This window comes from Papio anubis, chromosome 2 (genome assembly GCF_008728515.1).
Source record: "Papio anubis isolate 15944 chromosome 2, Panubis1.0, whole genome shotgun sequence".
Lineage (NCBI taxonomy): Eukaryota > Metazoa > Chordata > Mammalia > Primates > Cercopithecidae > Papio > Papio anubis.
Window position 1 is genome coordinate 52,917,533 of NC_044977.1, and position 21,402 is coordinate 52,938,934.

The following is a 21,402-nucleotide window of genomic DNA, read 5'->3' on the forward strand; positions in this document are numbered from 1 at the left end:
AGGACCACTGTTTTCTCCATATGTGTAAACATACTATATATATGTATTTTTTCTAAACCGTTTGGGAGTAAGTCATACATATTATGTCCCAAACTGAGAGGGTAGAGCCCCTGGCCCCTCACCCTCACTGCAACCAGAGGAGCCCCCATCTATCTGTTTACTGTAATAAGGTTCCTTGTAAGATTTCATTTACAAAACAAGTGGTCTGCTACTTTTTTAAAAATCTGAAAACCACCATCTTAAATAAATATAATCTTTCCCGATTTTTAAGTGTAAGTCAAAGAACTTTATGCTTAGAACATTGGAAAAGCAGTTTAGTCTCTGAATCCCAGTACAGACAGATAAGATTTCATGGAAATTTAAGAGACCTTAGAGGTTTTGTTCTTCCATTCTTCCCTAAATTCATCTACCATGACTACGGCTGTATTTGCAACACTGTAGAGAAAGGCATTGAAGCGCCTTTTTCTCTGTGTGCTTCCAGCTTCACCTGGCAGCCTCCCTGCCTTCCAACAAAAGACATAGGGGCAAAGAGTGGCGGGGCCCCGTGCCAGAATGAGGAGGCCACATGCACTGTGTGAGCAAAGGGAGTCACTTTATTAGAGTGATTCCCTTCCCATACTCCCCTGTGAAAAATGATGGAACGGAAGCCTTTTATGAAAGCTGACTTGGTGGGAGAAGATGCAGGACTGTTCTCTACTCTGCCCCTACCACTACCAGTCCTCCATTTCTTCCCTTCTAGTCAACATCTTCATAGCGTTGGATGGATTCTGGGAGTTCCTTCTAAATCCTGAACATTACTAAGGAAATTTACCAAATTTCTTTTTGAGCTGCTTTCACCTCTTTGAAGACTCCTAAGTTAGCCTTCAGGCTGCTACCAATTTTAGCTGATTTTTGCTGGAACTAGAAGAGGGTAATGAGGGTAGAAAATGACATAGGCTCTGTAGGTAGATCTCTTTCATAGGTATCAGACCTACCCCAGGCAAAGTGTTGAAAGGCACATTTTCTTCCTGACTTTCATAGGCTTCTGAGAACCCAGTGTCCTAGAATTGATCGGTTTCTATCCCTTGGCAAACCACCGAAATCTCCCAAGCCCTGAGAATATGCCAAAATTCATATTGTCTGCTAATCTCATTTTTATTTAGAGCTTTGACATTGTCCATCTTTTTCTAGTTGTGAGATTATGTATGGTCCCTAATCTGTGAAGTTCAGTATTTTTCCTGGGAGTGTGCAGGAGAAGGAACAGAAAAACCTTGTCTGTCCATGTTGTTGGACAAGTGCCTGGTAGTAATTACTTCGGCAGAGGTGAGATCGGTATTACTTGTAGCAATAACAATCCTTTACATTTTATACAGTATTTAAGGACTACTTTAACTGCCCTGAGGTCAGTATTATTCTAAATGATGGGTGAGAAAAGAGTAGGTGGAGGATGAGAAGCTGCAAACTGGGAAGGAGAAAGCTTTGTCTTTTCTTGTTTTTTATTTTTATTATTTTTCCTCCACCCACCTCCTTTTTTTCTCTCTCTCTCTCTTTTCTTTTTTAAGACTGATTCCTAACCCAGCCAGGTGTGGTGGCCCTGTAATCCCAGCAGTTTGAGTGGCCAAGGCAGGCAGATCACTTGAGGTCAGGAGTTCAAGACCAGCCTGGCCAACATGGCGAAATTCCATCTCTACTAAAAATACAAAAATTAGTCAGACGTGGTGGTGCATGCCTGTAATCCCAGCTACTTGAGAGGTTGAGGCAGGAGAATCACTTGAACTGGCGAGGTGGAGGTTGCAGTGAGCTGAGATCATGCCAGTGCACTCCAGCCTAGGTGACACAGTGAGACTACGTCTTGTGTCTCAAAAAAAAAAAAAAAAAAAAAAAGAAAGCTTTCTAACCCTTTAGTTTTTCTTAGAAGTTAGCATTTAAATGAACAGGAAAGGAGCACCAAATGCATTTTAAAGGGTCACCCTGAACTTTGTCATGTAAGTACAACTATTAAAATGACAATTTTAGGCAGTGGTCTTTGGTTTAATATTTATTAAGCAAAACAGCATTTCATACCCTAAAGAACTGCAGATGGAATTTCTGCTCTAAGGAGCTTCACATTAATAGCATGCAGTCACAGTGAGTCAGTGGTAGACTTGAAAAACAACACGTGTGAAAAAGGCAAGAAGGGTGTGAAAGAACATGATGTGTTTAGAGAGAAAGCAGTAGATTGATGTGACTGAAGTCTGTGGCTTAATGGCAGGGAAAATAGCATTTATTATTGGGTGCCATGGACTACTCTCAGTACTTTAAATTTGATAACTAGTTTAATTCTCACAACAACCTTTTGATTTGGGTGCTGTATCATTGCCCCATTTTACAGATGAGAAAACTGAGGCCCAGAGTGGTTCCCTGTCTAAGGTCACTCATCTGGTGCATGATGGACTAGTTTGAATACCAGCTTTCTAAAGGTATTTGAACCTTTCTTTCTTGTGTGTGGTTTTATTTGTTTTTCATTATTTTATTTCCTGAAACACAAGCTTGAACCTTTCTGAGCCCCCAGTTTTCTTATTTGTAAAACAGAGATAACTATCTCACAAAGAAATTTTCAGTGAGATAATACATATAATAGCTTCCAACATCTGTTTTGTTTTTTTTTTTGAGACAAGGTCTCGCTCTGTTGCCCACCCTAGAGTGCAGTGGTGAGATCACAGCTCACTGCAGCCTCGACCTCCGGGGCCAAGCAACCCTCCCACCTCAGACTCCCAAGTAGCTGGGACCACAGGTGCACGCCACCACAGCTGGCTAATTTTATTTATTTTGTGTAGAGACAGGGTCTCGCTATGTGCCTTGGCTGGTCTGGAACTCCTGACCTCAAACTATCCTCCCGCCTCGGCCCCCCGCCCCCGAGTGCTGGGATTATAGGTGTGGGCCACTGCGCCTGGCTGCCTCCAGTATGTTACCTCATTAATAGTCAGTGTTCCAAAAATGATTGCTGTTGTTATTATTTTTATGGATTATTGTTGGTCACATGGGTTTTCCTCAGGTTGAGACACTGTTGTTTGCTCAATCATCCAGTGATTGATAGACACTTAGGTTAGCTCCATTTATCACGGTTTTATTAGCAACACTGCTGTGAATCACTTTGTACAGATTACTTTTGTTGGGGAAGGGGCAAAGGAGTCACTGACTTCCTTGGATGTGTTCTCCAAAGTGGAATTATGTTGTCAGCTGTAAAAATTATAAAACTTGTTACACAGACAAATAATGCCTGTCAAAATTTGCGGGGTGCTGTGGCTCGCACCTGTAATCCCACCTTCCAGGCTGCAGTGAACTATGATCACACCACTGCACTCTAGCCTGGGCAACAGAGCCAGACCCTGTTTCTTAAATTTAAAAAAAATTAGCTGGGTACTTAGATGGGTTGAAACATTGACAGCCCCCTTTCATGTGGCTGGTTAAGGTCCTCAAGGGATGAAAAACACCTTCAGGCACTCTCCTATGAGAGAGAGAATGGGCTTCTTTCATTGCCAGATTGTCTGAACACAGCCTCAGCTACTTCTAGGAATAAGATGAAGCAGTGAGGAAGTTGCCAGTTGAGTGATTCTTGGGGAAAAAAATTTAACAATTAGTGCCAGCTCTCTGAAGTGTGGATTCTGGATTCTGGTAGAAGCCAGTAAAGAAACGTTTTCTCTGGAGTGGAAGCTAGTAAGATTTATTCTGTGGCGATGAAGCCATCTGAAACCTTACAAGCAGTGTGGTTGGATCGGTGTATGGGAGCTGACTGCCTCAGGACTTTAGAACCCTGCTTCTCTGTGCCTCAGCCGGAACTCAGGCTACTCAGTAGTCACTTGCTAATTTCTGAGAACACAGCACTCCTGAAGGGATAGAAGCATGAATAATACCCAACCTTTTTAGACTAGTACCCTGTGTCAGGTATTATAACATTCATTCAGTCCCTGAAATTTACAAACTAGTTATTATTGCTTCCATTTTTCATTTGAGGATACTGATGCCCAGAGAAGTTGAGTGGCTTACCCTGAGTCTCATAGCTCGTAATTGCCCAGCTAGCATTTGAACCCAGGCAGTCTTCTTCCTGGAATGCTTGCTCTTAACCCTTTACTGTTCTGAAAGGTCTGTGGTGGTGGGCGTCACTCCTGGTTCACACTTGGGTCAGTCCTTCCCCAGGACCCACTGGGTCACACCTCCCTCCTCACCCCATCCCACCCCAGTGGGCCTCAGTTCTGGCTTATCATAGAGGCCTTCCCTGACGCCCACTGCAACTCCACCACTCCCTGTGTCTTTCCCTGTTTTTGTTTTTCCCATAGCAGGTTCCATAGTTGGCTACACTGTATCTTATTGTTGGTTGATTGGTTGATCTTTGGTCTTTGTTCCACTACTGAGGATGTGGAGGGAAGGAATTTTTGTCTTGTTTTGTTCCTTCTGTTTGCATACTTCCAGTAGTACGTTACATGTACTAGGTGCTCAGTAAATATTTGATGAGTAGATTATATTGCTTCCTTCCTGAACCAATATAGTGAACCTGATCCTGCCTATTGCTCCCTACTTTTGTATTTTCTAATGTATAGAAAAGGAAGGTTGGGCATGGTGGCTCATGCCTGTAATCCCAGCACTTTGGGAGGTGGAGGCAGACAGATCACTCGGTCAGGAGTTTGAGAGCAACCTGGCCAACATGATGAAACCCCATCTCTACTAAAAATACAGAATTAGCCTGGTGAGGTGGAGGTTGCAGTGAGCCGAGATGGTGCCACTGCACTCCAGCCTGGCAACAGAGCGAGACTATCTCAAAAAAAAAAAAAAAAAAAAATTAGCCAGGTATGGTGGCGCGCATCTGTAGTCCCAGCTACTAGGGAGGCTGAGGCAGGAGAATTGCTTGAACCCAGGAAACAGAGATTGCAGTGAGCTGAGATCATGCCACTGCACTCTAGCCTGGGTAACAGAGTGAGACTGTCTCAAAAAAAAAAAAAAAAAAAAAAAGTGAAAAGGCAGCTAACAAAATGGAAGAAAATATTTACAAATCATGTAACTGATAAGGGACTAGTATCCAGAATATATAAAGAATTTTTAAAATACAATGGAAAGGCCGGGCACAGTGGCTCACGCCTGTAATCCCAACACTTTGGGAGGCCAAGGCTGGTGGATCACTTGAGGTCAGGAGTTCAAGACCAGGCTGGCCAACATGGTGAAAGCCTGCCTCTACTGAAAATACAAAACATTAGTTGTGTGTGGTGGTGTGCAGCTGTAATCCCAGCTACTTGGGAAGCTGAGGCAGGAGAATAGCTTGACCCCAGGAGGTGGAGGTTGCAGTGACCCGAAATCATGCCACTGCACTCCAGCCTGGGCAACAGAGCAGGACTCTGTCTCAAAAAAAAAAAACAAAACAACCACAACAACAGAACAATGAAAAGACAACCCAGTTTAAAAACAAGAGAAGGATTTGAATAGCCATTTCTTCAGAAAAGGTATTCAAATGGCCAGTAAGCACATGAAAAGTTGTTCAGCATCACAGGTATTAGGGAAATGGAAATACCAGTCCAAATCACAGAGACGGCATTGTACACCTGCTACAATGGCTGTAATAAAAAAGAAAGGCAAGAACAAGTGTTGAGAATGTGGAGAAATTGGGACCCTCATACACTGCTGATAAGATTGTAAAGTGGTACAGCTGCTTTAGAAAAAAGCTTGGCGGTTCCTCCAAATGTGAAACATAGTTACCATATGACCCAGCAGTCCTACTCCTGTATGTCTACTATGAGAAATGAAAACATATGTCCACACAAAAACTGGTACATAGCAGCATTATTCATAATGAATCGCCCAAAAGTGGAAATAACACAAATGTTCATCAACTGAGAAATGGATAAATAAAATTGGTGCATCTGTATATTACTTAACCATAAGCAGGAGTGAAGTACTGATAAATACTACCGTCTGATGACCCTTGAAAACATTTTGCTAAGGTCATAAAAATAACCCCAGATAGTATATGATTCAATGTGTATAAAATGTCCAGAATAGGCAAATCTGTGGCAAGAAAGTAGATTAGATCCAACCTGGATCTCCATTGTCTAGTACAGCTCCTGGTACTTTGTAGCCAGCCAAATATTCACTGAACCAAAATGACAGCAATGTTTCAGTTCGGGCTGGGGATGGGGAGTGAAGGGAGATGGGGAGTGATCACTTAGGAGTATGGGGTTTCTTGGGAGGAGGCTGGAATATTCTAATATTAGATTGGACAGATGATTGTCCAACTCTGTAAATAGAATTAAAAATACTGAATTATTTACTTTAAATGGATGAATTACATGGTATGTGAATTATATCTGAAAAACAGTCATGAAAATGATTATTATTTTGCCATGTCAGTATCCAGTTTGGGCTGCAGTCCTTAAACACTACCACATAAAAATCTGCACTGAAATGATCTTTTTTTCATACCCTTTGCTGCCTGAGGTAGAGCCTATATCTGGACAGGTTGAGTATCCCTTATCTGAAATACCTGGGGCCAGAAGTATTTTGGATTTTGTAATTTTTGAGATTTTAGAATGTTTGCACATATACAATGAGATATCTTGGGGACGGCCCAAGTCTAAACACGAAGTTCATTTATGTTTCATATACACCTCATACACATCGCCTGAAAGTGATTTTATATGATATTTTTAATAATATGTGCGACTCACTGCATGAGGTCAGATGTGGAATTTTCCACTTGTGGTGTCATGCCAGTGCTCAAAGGGTTTCAGGTTAGGGGGCATTTTGCATTTCCGCTGTTCAGATTAGGGTTGCCCAGCCTGGATCTCCATTGCCTAGCACAGCTCCTGGTACTTTGTAGCCACTCAGATATTCACTGAACTGAAATGGCAGCAGTCTTGCAGTTAGTTCAAAGGGAGAAAAGTTAGCTGGTAATTATCTCCAAGACCCACTGCTTCCTCTACCCTCCATCCTTCAACTATGATATATACATATCATAAGTAGTATCTGTTTTACTGCTTAAAAAGCATTCTCTAATACCTTAACTCTGGGTTCCCCAACCCTTGGGAACCCCCTGTTAGGAACCAGGACGCACCGCGGGAGGTGAGTGGTGGGCGAGCTTCATTTGTATTGACATCCAAATCTCCGTCACTTGCATTACTGCCTGAGCTCCACCTCCTGTCAGATCAGCAGCTGCGTTGGATTCTTATAGGAGTGCAATCCCTATTTGAACTGGTCTGTGAGGAATCTAGGTTCCTGGCTTTTTACGAGAATCAAATGCCTGATCTGTCACTGTCTCCCATCACCCCCAGAGGGACTGTCTAGTTGCAGGAAAATAATCTCAGGGCTCCCACTGATTCTGTATTATGGTGAGTTGTATAATTCTTTCATTATATATTACAATGTAATAATAAAGTGCACAATAAATGTAATGTGCTTGAGTCATCCTGAAACCACGGTCCCCTGGACCCACATCCATGGAAAAATTGTCTTCCACAAAACCTGTTCCTGGTGCCAAAAAGTTTGGGGACCGCTGCCCTAACTCATTAAATCTGAAAGCAACTTTGTAAGGTTACTGTGATTGTTAAGCCATTTTACAGAGAAGGAAACTGACTCAGAAAGTTTAAGTAACTTAACCTCAGTCACCCTGGGACGTTGCCAGACTTGAAAGCCAGGGCCTTGCTGCTGTACTGTGCAGCCCTTCACATCTGCACACTTGTAATGAGGTCCCTGACTGCTGGCTGCATGCCTGAATCACAGGGAAGGCCACCTACAGGTGGCTTACAGGCCTTGGAGTTTGTATCATTTCAAGGTCAAGGAGAAATTATCCTTTTGGATGCCTGTTGTACTATACTGGCAGTTCTAGTGATATAAAATAAAGTCAGCAGTCAGTTTTAATCCATTGCTGTTGTTTTGTTGCAAACAAATCTCCGAAGGTAAGAAAAATTGATTGTTATGATCAGATGCTGGTTCATGCTGTGCCCATGATTTTATTCATTTTGTTCTGAAGAAATGAGTCATAAGCCCATTTGCTTCCTATCCCCTGTGGCTGAGCTAGTTCAGCTGCACAGCAGTGAGAGAAATTCAGTTCTGCACACATTTATTAATGTGTGTGTTCCCTGTGCCAGGCAGTGCACAAGGAGCTGATGAAGACATAAAAAAGCCCCAGTCCTTGTTCTCCGAGAGCCTGGAGTATTTTCTAGGTCCTTTAATCATGGCATGCAATTGTTCTTTTAGGGGGAGGATTTGGATTGTAAAACATAATTCTTGATATTTTCAAATGGTAAATCCTTCTCTTGGAAAGTGACTCTAAAACTGAGGAACTTTTTGTTTGTGGAATGTACAGAAAGAAGGAATGACACAAATATTTAGAACTCAACAGTTTTAGAAACTGATCTTTCACTTCAGGGCCAGCCTTGTTAGAGTCAGCATTTGATGACATTTCATCTCTTCAAAGATAATGGAATCCATTTTTATACACATAAGGATTTACACAAGTTGAAAGTTAACTCAGCCACCGCTCCATTCACATTTGTCAAGTCATCATCTGTGCATCCCATGAATTTGTTTTAAAATACTAGAAAGTAATATGCCAACATTATAGAAGTGAGGGAAATGGAGGGAAATTATAAGAGTAAAATCATCACGTAAAATGTCACTGCCCTAATACCGAGAGGCAGTTGGACCTGGGGCATGTTACCTTTTCACCTCCATCTCCTCATCTGTAAAACTGAGAATAACAGTACCTATTTTATGGATCTTTGCCATGACCAAATGAGATAGCATATTAAAGCACACATACAAAAACCCACAATAAATGTATTTTATTAGAGCAAAAGTAAGCATTTTTATATAGTCCCTTTGTCCTGTTTTTCTCATTTTTTATGAAGTTTTTTTTTTTGTTTTGGTATGCTTAAAAAAAAAAAATTATATAGAGACAGGGCCTTGCTATGTTCCAGCCCAGGCTGGTCTCAAACTCCTGAGCTCAAACATTCCCCCGGCCTTGGCCTCCCAAAGTGCTAGGACTACAGATGTGAGCCACCACTCCGGGCCTGTTATACTTTTGTATCTTTGTTTCTTACTGCATGTTATTAAATGATCACTTTGCATCTTGTTGAGTGTGATTACTGTCCGTGATAGTAACCATCATAGTGCATCCTTTCCCCTGTTGTTGGACATTTGGGATGCTTTCAATATTATAAATAGTACTTCAGTGAGCAATTTTATATATGTAGTGTATTTTCGTGGGAAACCTTAAGCAGGTTTCTTAATCTCTGTCTTTGTTGCCTTGTATGTGAATGGGGATAGAATCCTATCTACCTGAGAGGAGAGCTGTGTGTGTGAAATGAAGCAATACCACAACGCACTTGGCACAGTGGCTGGTATTTACCAGATGCTCAGTAAACGTTACCTCTTACTCTGTGTTTCTGGCTTATTTCTTTAGGCTTGCTCCGGAGATGGGGTTTCTTGCTTCAGTGCTTTCCAGAAGAATTTTAGCAGTTTATGCTGTCAATAGCAATATGTGAAAGGACTGATTTCTCAACCTCCTTATTATCAGTTATCCCAGGTTTTAACTATCTAACAACTCTCTTTCCCTTCAAAATAATAGTGAAAAAATCAAGGTCATCCATATTTGAGCAGATTGTTAGGACTGGGACTCACTTCTGCTCACTCACCTGAACAGTCAGACCCCCCGTACACCAAGGTTAGGTTCCGGAGGCTCTTTGGAAGTCCGTTTGTTTTTGTTTTTGTTTTTTGCTTTTTTTTGAGACGGAGTCTCGCTCTGTTGCCCAGGCTGTAGTGCAGTGGCGCGATCTTGGCTCACTGTAAGCTCCGCCTCCCGGGTTCCTGCCATTCTCCTCCCTCAGCCTCCCGAGTAGCTGGGACTACAGGTGCCCGCCACCACGCCCAGCTAATTTTTTTGTGTTTTTTAGTAGAGATGGGGTTTCACCATGTTAGCCAGGATGGTTTTGATCTCCTGACCTCGTGATCCACCTGCCTTGGCCTCCCAAAGTGCTGGGATTACAGGTGTGAGCCACCGCGCTGGGCCTGGAGGTCTGTTTTTGTAAGCTTGCAGTCCCCAGTTGCATTCCACCACATTGTAGTGTAAATTGGTCCTTTGAAGCTTAAAACCTAGCATATTTTATTCCTTACTCAATGAAGTACATATTGTCGGTCTTCTTTGTATTTTTACTTTTTCTAAAACAAGCCAACAATTTGCACTAGGAAAATCCACTGCGGCAAGTAATGACCTCTATGATCCCTTCCCCTCTCCAGAAAAAAGAAATTGGCAAGGGTAACCATATGTCCTGGTTTGCTCAGTTTATACTTGTCCTAGTGTAATTATTTATAGCAATCCCTTCACCCTCAGAAGTGACCTAGTTTGGATGATAAATTATATCGTCATCCTAGCCCCAGGAGATTCCTCAGCAGCTGGAGTATCTGCCTACACTTGCCACTCCTCCACTCCCCCTGACAAATTGCTGTCTCTCCAACAAAGGATTCAGCCACATTGCTTTCAGCATGCTTGACTCAGAAGGTTCTGCGTGTGTCCAGCCTCTTCTGATTTCGCATTAGCCCAGTAGGCATGCACTCAAGCGTATCCACTTTCCCGTTCCTTTCTCCTCCATCTTACCGATGGTTGTCAGTGGCATTGGCGGGGCACTTTTCTTTTGATTCAGAAATGTTTTTGTCTTTCCGAATTACTTGTTTTACAGCTCAATTCATCCCATAGGCAAATGTAACATCTTCATTTCTCATCACTTGCAGTTTAACAAGTTCTATCTGTTTTCAATTTCATCTTCAATGCAAACCTCCTTTTATAGAACTTTTAAGCCTTATTTTGCCATTGTAAAATACGATAAGATTAATTATATTCATAAAGTACCTCAAAAGCCCTCATAAGCATACAGGTCAACCATGAGGAAGCAATGGCAAGGACAAGTCTGCAGTGATGGTGCACAGCTCCTGTCTCCCTCGTTGGCCACAGGCAGAGTTTGACCCATGAGACAGGACTCTGTAGGTGCAGAAGTGTCTGCATTGGAAAAACTAAAACAAGTTAGCTACTCGCTTGTGATTACCTTCTGAACCTAAGTAACTGTAAATTTAACTGGCATAAAGGGCTTTGTGATTTGAGAGACCCTGTTTTCCTCCAAACAAGAGCTCACATTTCTTGGGTAAAGTGCCCACATTTTGAGGAGGAAAAACAAGTGTTTTGATGAGGGATCCTGCCAGAGTGAACCCATGCAGTATCAGTGTGGGGAGTGTCATTCATAGGTCAGAGCGTGGATTCTTAATGGAAGATGTGTTTATCTCTTTGTTTTAACTAGGTGACTTTCGGATGGTGGTTGGAGAGGATAAAACAAAAGTGCTGAATATTGTGAAGCCCAATATAGCCCACTTTCGAGAGCTCTATGGCAGCATACTACAGGAGAATCCTCAAGTGGTGTATAAAAGCCAGCAAGGCCGGCTGGAGGTAAACTGTATGTGGAAAATAGCTTGCATTGTTTCTAAGACAAGGGCTATTTGCAGGAAGAAAGTCAGGGGTAGAACAGCATGACTGGTGTGAGAACATTTATAGTTCAAAAAGTAAGTACTGTATGTAAACATAGGCTTCTGTGTATCTGGAATAATGCTAAGAGGTAACAGACTAGTAATAAGAGGCTGCCTTTGGAGAAGGGAACTAGGGGCAGAAGTGGGAGAGGGACTTATTTTCACCATGTGTATCTTTTTTGCCATTGGAAAATCTTACCATGTCTATTAATTACCAGTCAAAACAAGTGAAAATAAACTTTAGATCACTCTCATTCCATCCCCAGACCCATTTAGCTCCCCAGAGGTAACTGTACTGACAGTTTGGGGGTTTTTTTTGTTTTTTTTTGGTTTGTTTGTTTGTTTTCTTTTTTTGGGACAGGGTCTGACTCTGTTGCCCAGGCTGGAGTGCAGTGGCACGATCTCGGCTTACTGCAGCCTCAACACCCCCCAGCCTGGGATCAAGCCATCCTCCCACCTCAGCCTCCTGAGTAGCTGGGACTACAGGTGCATGCCACCACGCCTGACCAATTTTCGTATTTTTTTGTAGAGACAGGGTTTTGCCATGTTGGACAGGCTGGTCTCAAACTCCTGAGTTCAAGCAGTTTGCCCGCCCCAGCCTTCAAAAGTGCTGGGATTATAGAGATGAGCTGCTGCACCCAGCCTGCTGTCTGTTCTTCCACATCTTTTCACATGTACTTTTGTGTATGTTTGCATGCATGTATCAAGAGGTTCGGTTTTGTTACACATTAGTGGGCTCATATATATTCAAAATTCTCTTCTTTCCCCACTTGTTATGTTTATTATGTCTGGGAATTTTTCTTTTCGATGTATCAAATAAAACTTTCTTATCAAGGTGTTGTTTAAATTAATATTAAGTGTTTGTTTGAAAATAAAAACCAGGGTGGGCCACAGGTTTTTGTTTTTTTTTTCCGTTAATGTAAAGAACACTGCATTTTTCTTCATTTATGCTCTTCTCCCTCCACATAATAGGGGCAACTAACATGTAATGAGTAATAGAGTAACGGAATTTCTAGAGCTAAAAAGGAAATTTAAAAAAATAGGAATTAGTTTTAAAATAAGAAAAGAATAGAGAGTGACATATGAAATGTGAGAATACCCACCACTCAGTTTAACAGATTTTGCCACATTTGGTTCAGGTTGAGGTTTTTTGTTTTATGCATGCACATGGTTTAAAAGCCAAATGATACCTCAAGTTTATAACAAAAAGAGCAGTTCCTTCCCACATTCTCAGCCCTGCTACCAGGGGCAGCTGCTTTTGTCTCTATAGCTGATTTTTCTGATATTCACCACCATGTTCTAAATAATATGCTTTGACTATTATTTCTTGATTTTTTTTTCAATCTTATACTTTATTTTTGCCATCCTGTAAGTTGGGGATTTTTTTACTGTCTTACACTACCCCATCAATTCATATACCAATACACACACTCACACACATGCACTTAGCACACACAATCTCTTCCCCTCCTACCTCATGCCCTCATGCTTCACATAAAGTTATTTCATGTTTTTGGTTAGGTTACTATTCAATATTTATTTTATTGTGACAGCCTTTTTTTTATTGATGAGCTGTGGCATTATGAAGTTCCCTTTCCTGTACATCTTTGTTTCTCCTGGAGTTAATAGTTGTCTTATTTTTTTTCAGTTGCTTAGGTCAATCATCCTCAAACTCTGACAGATCTGTGAAACTCTTCCCATTATAGACAAATTTATTGGGTATTTTCCGTTTCTTGTTTTTCATAGAAATGTTTTTCCTGGAGCCCCCTGCCCTGTTCCTTTCTCGGCTGGTTGTTTTCTAGCCCACTGCACAGCTGCTCTCCTCTACCTTCCTTTCATTATCACCCACCTTTGAGCCCTCGGTTTTGGTTCGCCTTCCAGACTCTTTATTACATACCTCTGAAAATTCTAATTCTCCCTTTGATATCAATTTGTGAAATAATTTTCCCTCTTTATTTATATCTGCTTTCCATTCATTATTCAGTCACTTGGTTCCTTCCTTCCTTCCTTCCTTCCTTCTATCCTTCTTCCTTCCCGCTTTCCTTCCTCTTCCTTTTTCCTTTTCCCTCCCTCCCTCCCTCCCTCCCTCCCTCCCTCCCTCCCTCCTCCCTCCTTCCTTCCTAGCGGTTGATCTGAGCGAGCGAGCGGAGCGGAGCGAGCGAGAAAGGATCCATGGAGCAATGATGGAAAGCGGAGCGGAGAAAGGAAGGAAAGGAAGGAAAGGAAGGAAAGCGAGCGGAGCGAGCGAGCGAGCGAAACAGATCCGCGAATCCGTTTTGCCGGTTTTGCCGGTATCCCGGTTGTTTGTTTGCCGCATTTGAACGCCCGCCCGCCCGCCTGTTTGTTCGCCGTTTGCCGTTTCGTTTGCCGTCGAGAAACCGAGTGGCTGCGTCTTTGAAATGTCCGCCTGAGGATCTGCCGCAAGCCGTGTTGATCTGAAATGAGAAACCGAGTTTGATGACTTAACTCCCAAGCTCAAATGACTCTCCCACCTCAACCTCCTGAGTAACTGGGACTACAGGCATGCAGCACCACGCCCGAGTGGTTTTTGTATTTTCAGTAGAAACGGGGTTTCACCATATTGCCCAGGCTAGTCTCGAATCCTGGGCTGAAGCCATCCTCCCACCTTGGTCTTCCAAAGTATTGGGTTAACTGGTGTGAACCACTGTGCCCAGCCTCAGTGGGTCTTTTCTATCTGGAATTTTATAAGCTTCAATTCTAAAGAATTTTTTTTTATTATTTCTGTAATTATTTTTCATACCCATTTTCTTAGTTTGTTCTTCCTGGGATTCCTGTTAGGTGGTTGCTAGACCTCCTGGTTTAACCCTTTTCCCTCTCTCTCTCCCCCATCTCTTTGTTTATTAAATTTAGCTTTATGGGAGAATTTTTCTGATTGGTTTTGTAACACTTCTACTGAAATTTTAATTTTCCCAAAATGTTCTTTCTTATAGCATCCTGTTTTTGTATTATGGATGCATTATTTTCTCCTAATCTCTTTAATGATCTTTATTATAGCATTTGAAGATTTTTGTCTTGTTCTTTCACATTGTTTCTTTCTCTTAGTTCCTCTTGTCTGTTTATACTCTAGTCTGTTATGTTAGAAGCCTTCTTCAAATGTCTGAATTTCCTTCCTGGCCTATTTTTTTAAATTAATTAATGAATTAATTAATTTGACAGGGGGTTTCACTCTGTCACCTAGGCTACAGTGTAGTGGCATGATCATAGTTCACTGCAGCCTTGAACTCTTGCATTCAAGTGATCCTCCCACCTCAGCCCCTTGAGGAGCTGGGACTATAGGCCCATGCCACTATGCCCAACTGGTTTTTTTATATATGTGTATATACATATATTTGTACCCATATGATCTGAGACATTAACTTTTTTTTTTTGTAGAGACAGGGTCTCACTTTGTTGCCCTGGCTGGTCTCGAACTCCTAGGCTCAAGCAATCCTCCCGCCTTGGCCTCCCAAAGTACTGGGATTACAGGCAAGAGCCACCGTGCCTGGCTCTGGCCTGTTTTTAAAGAATGAGAAGAATGAGGCACTAAAATGCAGACTGGAAGTTCTTTGTGGTATATCAGGCTTGTCAACTGGTGGGCTTGACTATAGGATTATGAGGCAAAGACCTGGCTATTTTATTTTGTTTTGTTTTGCTTTTTTGAGATGGAGTCTCTCTCTGTCGCCCAGGCTGGAGTGCAGTGACGCGATCTCAGCTCACTGCAACCTCCGCCTCCTAAGTTCAAGTGATTCTTGAATCAGGAGCCTCCCAAATAGCTGGAACTACAGGCATGCGCCATCACACCCAGCTGATTTTTGTATTTTTAGTAGCGACGGGGTTTCACCATGTTGGCCAAGCCAGTCTTGAACTCCTGACCTAAGCAATCTGCCTGCTTTGGCCTCCTGAAGTGCTGGGATTACTGGTGTGAGCCACTGCACCTGGCCAAGGACCTGGCTGTTTTATTGGAGGATCTCAAATATCAGTGTCTGTAGAATTTCTCCAGAGATCTTCTATTCTCTGGCTGGAGGACAGGGAAGTATAATGTGTCTGTCTACCAACTTTCTAGAAACTGAACAAGGGAAAAGGACTAGGAATTTTCTCCAACTGTGAAGATAAAGGTATCCAGAATCCTCCCTACGGCCTATAAAAGTCTGCATGATCTAGTTTCGCATCGGTTTCTTTTCCCAGGAAATTTACAAGAATAAGATTGGGGGACTGAGTTACAGCTCCCAGTGCTGTATCTGGACTTGAGACTGCAACTGAGACTCATCATCTCCCACCTCTGCTACTCATCCAGGTTCCCTTCACCTTCATCTGTCACTTCTGCTTATCTTGACAGGGTGGTCCAGACCGTCATCTCAGAGGAGTCTGGAGGACCCTGGCCACCACATTTGTCCTCTTACCATAAAAATTGGGCAAGGGGTCCTCTAAGAGATGTGTATCAGCACCCCAGCTCCTGATGACCAGGGCCAATTACTTCTGCCAGTGTAGTGACTCATTGCCTTGTCTGCTGGACTTATGGCATGGGATTCTAAATGGATTGGGTGGCAGTCGTAACTTTAAAAAGTTAATGGGATGCTTACTGTGTCCTCTGGTAGAACCATCCCTTCTCTGGGAATTGGGACCTCTAGACCCACAGACCTAGAGCTGTGGTGATAGGAAGCAAAGTGTTCCCAAGTGTGTCCCTGGGAGTGATAAGGTCACTACTTCTTCTACCCTGGGTTGCCAGGCCCATGTCTTCTGCCAGTTGGGAATATAGTACTGTGTAATGGTGGTTGATTCTGGATGTGTAGCACAGCCCATCCTCGCAGGACAGTGTCTTCAAGCTGTGCCTCTGCTCTGAGTTGACACATAAAATCTGCCTTACCCCTGCATCTTTTAGGTCTGCAGGTGGTGCTCATCTCTGCCATTCCTCCTGGGATACGGTTTTATTTTTTCTTTACTCTTTTGGCCAGGGGGAGAGAATGGCAGCTTCACGCCTCTAATCCCAGCATTTTGGGAGGCCGAGGTGGGTGGATCACTTGAGGCCAGGCATTCAAGACTAGCCTGGCCAACATGGCGAAACCCCGTCTCTACTAAAAATACGAAAATTAGCCAGGCATGGTGGTATGCACCTGTAATCCTAGCTACTCGGGAGGCCGAGGCATGAGAATCACTTGAGCCTGGGAGATGGAGATTGCAGCGAACTGAGATCGTACCACTGCACTCCAGCCTGGGCAACACAGCGAGACTCTGTCTCAAAAAAAATAGTAATAACAAAACCAAATATTAGCTTTATTGATGAATACTTCTATACCATAAAAGCTAGTGTTTATAGTATATTCACAGAGCTGCACAGCCATCACCACAATGTAATTTAAGAATATTTCTGTCACTCCATACCCATTAGCAGTCCCCAGCTCTCCCCTCCCCCAGGAAACCACTAATCCACTTTCTGTCTCTGTAGATTTGTCTGTTCTGGACAGTTCATATGAAAGGAATCATACAATATCAGGTTTTTTCCATATCTATCTGCTTTTTTCTTAAGTTGACATTTAATAATTCTATCCATGTCTGCTTTTAAAATGCAATTTGACTTTCACAATTTAGCTGAATGCTTTCACTTTCATATTTTCATGAGAATTAGTGTAAGGAAAATGAGAATTTACCAAATTTTTAAACCATGTCACCTGATATTTTATCTTTACACACATGCTTTCAAGTGAAAATTCCAGTGCATTATTTTCCTGAAGAGAAAGCAGTGGCAAATATTACTTTCTAATTTTTTTATATGTCACTCAAGCCATTGGAAGCTTCATAGGTAAAGCATAAGTGAAATATAAGTGTATTCTAACTAATCCCAATATGTGGCCTCAAAACATAAACCCATAAATGTCATTTCTAAGATTAGTTTATATAAATACTCAAATTTGTTGTCATTTTTGTAGCCAAAGCTAAGTAGAGGATGGGTCCTGTGAATTTAGAACCATCCTAGTGATAAATGTCAAATATTTAGGTAAAAACCTAAATATTTACCCCTCTACCTTTACGGAGCCATTAAATAATAACATTTTCTCCTGCTTTGCATAGATTTTTATAGGCAAAACTAGAAAATTCAGGTATTTGGTATATACTTTTTTTTCGAGACTGTCTTGCTCTTGTCACGCAGGCTGTAGTGCAGTGGCACAGTCACCGCTCGTCATATCCTCAACTTCCCAGGCTCAAATGATCCTCCCAACCTCAGCCTCCCAAGTAGACAGAACTATAGGCTTGCACCACCATGTCTGGCTATTTTTTTTTTCATAGAGCTGGATATCTCACACTTTTGCTAGGGCTGATCTTGAATTTTTGGGCTCAAGCAATTCTCTCACCTCAGCCTCCCAAACTGTTGGGATTACAGGTGTGAACCTGCGCACCTGGCCCATTTGGTATATAGTTAATAAATATTTAATCAATTTTTAAAATGGTAGAGTGAGTAGATTCTAATTATTAAGAAAGTTGGTCATATCTGTAAACTCTAAGCCTAAAATGTAATACATTCATCTGATTTTTTCTTACTGTTCTCTTAATTGAAGTTAAAACCTAAATATTTGTGAAAAGGATACAAGACAGATTCTTCCTTGGGAAATAACGTGATGAGCTATTGAGGGCAGTGTTACTGGTTCTGCACTTGGCAGGAAATCAACGTTTACAAGATTTTTTAAAAATTCATTCCATGAGGCACAGTGTATGAAACTGGGAGTTAGGAAAGCTAGGTCTGGCCTCAGCTCTGTGGCTAACTTTTGATTCAAGGGTTTCTGAGTAAAGTCCGACACATAGTTTTACATGTTTTATTTATACATTTATCTTCAGCATCTTAACATCTTAATATGTTTTAGAATACTTTGGGAACCAAAGCCACTGGCGTAGTAGCTGTAGGACAACTAAGTTGTATTGATTCAGTTACTCATTTCCTTTTTGTTTTTTGAGTAACTACTGTGTGCCGGGGATTAAAAGTGAGTAAGATTAGTTTCTGTCATCAGTGTGTTCCTACAGTTTGTGAAATACAGCATACTAAAAGGCCTTATAGGCAGGAGACACAATTCAGATCCCACTCACTCTCATTGATGGTGTGATCAGGGCACGTTAGTCTCCCTGCATTTGAAATGGGAGGGGTCATCTCAGTGCCCGAATTTGACGCAGCCTCCATGAGTGTCAACTGCAGCACCACTTCCTTTGACTGCTGGATTTAAGACAAATATAAATTTTAAAACCAAAAGTCAAAAATTGATCCTTGAGAGTGGCTTCTATTCTTAGGTAGAAATGCAATATTATAGGACAAGAATTATCCTTTTTGAAGGGACTTAGACTCCTGAACTGAACCCATTCAGTTTCAGAAAAGAGAGTCTCCTTAGCGTGCTGCCTTGCCAGGGGTGTGGGTGCATATATGTCTGTGTGATTTTGAAAGAGAAGCCCTGTGTCTGTGAGTATTTGTAGAATTTAAAGCACTTCCATAGACATTGTCTTTGTTCCCCCCTTCAGATAGATAAAAGCCCAGAAGGACAGTTCACTCAGCTGATGACATTGCCCAAAAGCTTACAGCAACAGATACATCATATTATGGACTCTCCTGGAAAAAACAGAGATGTGGAAGAAACTTTATTTCAAGTGGCTCATGATCCCGACTGTGGAGATGTGGTACGACTAGGTACGTTTATGAATTTGAGGTTGAGGAAATGCCAGCCATGGGGAAAAGCAGACTTTGTGATTGGGACATACTATTTCTTCCTTTTTGTTTAGTGAAATAGAGAGATTGCCTCTCAGAAGAAGAAAGCACTAAAAGTTTGAGGGTTTTTCTAAATCTGAATTTTTACTTGTTTGAAGTAACATGGTGAAAATACTTCTATTTTTAAATTTCTGGATCCTAAATCACTGTCAAAGGGAGAAACAATGTTTCTTTTGGTTTCTAGAGCACAACTTCTAGAATTTATTTAAAAGATTATGTCTGTGTTCTTTGTGGTGGTCTGAGAAAAGAGATTGGTGGCATTTTTTTGTGCTTTTGTAACATCGAGAACACAGCTTTCCTCAATCAGCTCCATTTGATGTGTCTCATACAGTGTTCAGTGCATTCCCTCAGACATGGCCCACGTTCCACAGCATTTTCCCCAGCCCTGCCCTAATGTTTATCCAAAACTCTGAACCCAGGCCAGGTGCAATGGCTCATGCCTGTAATCCCAACACTTTAGGAAGTCCAGGAGGGAGAATCACTTGAGGCCAGGAATTTGAGACCAGCTTGGGCAACAGAGCAAGACTCTGTCTCTGCAAAAATTTAAAAAGTAGCTGGGCATGGTGGCACGTGCCTATAGTCTCTGCTAACTTGGGAGTCTGAGGTGGGAGGATCGCTTGAGCAGTTGGAGGCTGCAGTGAGCTAGGATCATACCACTACACTCCAGGCTGGGCGATAGAGCAGTCCTTATCTCTTAAAAAAAAAAAATAATAAAAAAATCCTGAACCTGATCTTCAGACACTAACTTCCCTTTAAGGTGCTAAAGGTAATTTATGAGATCAGTCAATCAAGAAATATTTATAAAATTGAGAATGAGTCCCTCTGTCAATTGAGTGCATTCTCCTGTTTTCATTCAGTAAATATGTACTGAGGTGCCAGATAGAATTTACGGAAATGCTTTGCTGAGACCATCACACTGCAGTGGAACATGAGCTGCAGCAAGTGCTCCACTCCCACTCTCCGCCTGGGCCTGACTAGGTTTGCACTGGGTCACCAGCTCCCCATCCTGAAGATAGCTCTGTATGAGGCACACTGTTGTTTGTTTGAATGTGATCCTGGCAACAGTGTGATCTGGGCTGTCTCTTTGAGGGGAGTGAAACTTGTTCCTCACTGTGGAATCCGTATGTGTATTTTCAGAATGAAAGTTTTTCTCGTAGATGTAATCATTTGGTTTTTATCTTTTCATGTTATGCAATTGAGAACCAGAAATCTCAGGCAGATTTAAGTCATAAAATCTTAAATCTGACCCTTTGAGGGTCAGCTAACCCACCCCCTTGTTTTAAGGGGAGGAGGTGCAGAGCTGTTCGGTCACCGGCTTGGACCCACACAGCCGGGTGGCGCCGCGGCTGGCTGCTCTGGTCTCCTGGCCCTCAATTCCAGTGCCGTTTTCACTGTCACTGTGACAGCAGGACAGAGATAGATTTGGTGGTTTGATTGGCTGACTAGAAAGAATATTTAGTTTCAAATTTTAAAACTGTTAAGATGACTAACATCTGTTTTGGGTTTTTTGGTCTCCTTTTTGTTTTTATCTCACAGGGCTTTCAGCAATCGTGAGACCTTCTAGTATAAGACAGAGCACGAAAGGCATTTTTACTGCTGGTAAGAGCTTTAGAAATCCATGTATAACATACCTGCTGACTAAAGCTTTGTCTCTTTTAAGTGCTTGTGAAATGCTGAGCTTTGATGGCCATAAACTGGGATATTGCAGTAAGGTACAAACAGGCATAACAGCAGCAGAATCTGGTGGTCTAACAACGTCAGACCATTGGCAGTGCTGTTGGAAGCTTTACTACCCTTCTGAATTTTCCGAGATACTTCCTGTGTGCAGGGTTTTTTCCTCATGTTGTTTTATTTATCAGAGTTACAGATGCATAGGATTGCAAAAACAGCAGCACCTGTGCTCCCTCTCCTCTTCCCCTTCTCTGAGACCACTGCTTCCATCTGTCTTAGTGGGTTATTTTGTTTTCACTGCCATTTCTCTAAATAGTGAGTTTTCCTTGCTCCTTCTCTACATTTCAACTTTAGTATCATCTATTGACTTCTCTCTATGGGAGGTTAGAATTCAACTCTGGCACCCACCCTCATCAAATGTACTCACCCTCCCATCCCTCTGTCCTCCGAATATAGTTGTCTCGTGGCTTTGGCTA

The 21,402-nt window shown here is 42.1% G+C and overlaps 1 protein-coding gene across 4 annotated transcripts in view; it reads left to right on the forward strand.

Moving 5' to 3' along the window:
- The window catches only part of TAMM41 (TAM41 mitochondrial translocator assembly and maintenance homolog), a 74,043-nt gene that overhangs the window by 17,686 nt on the left and 34,955 nt on the right, over positions 1–21,402 (forward strand). For all 4 annotated transcript variants that reach the window (XM_021934193.2, XM_021934191.2, XM_021934192.2 and 1 more), the window contains 3 exons: positions 11,292–11,437; positions 19,012–19,177; positions 20,792–20,854. In XM_021934193.2, the coding sequence (XP_021789885.1) occupies positions 11,292–11,437; positions 19,012–19,177; positions 20,792–20,854 (375 nt within the window). The remainder of the gene's footprint in view (positions 1–11,291; positions 11,438–19,011; positions 19,178–20,791; positions 20,855–21,402) is intronic.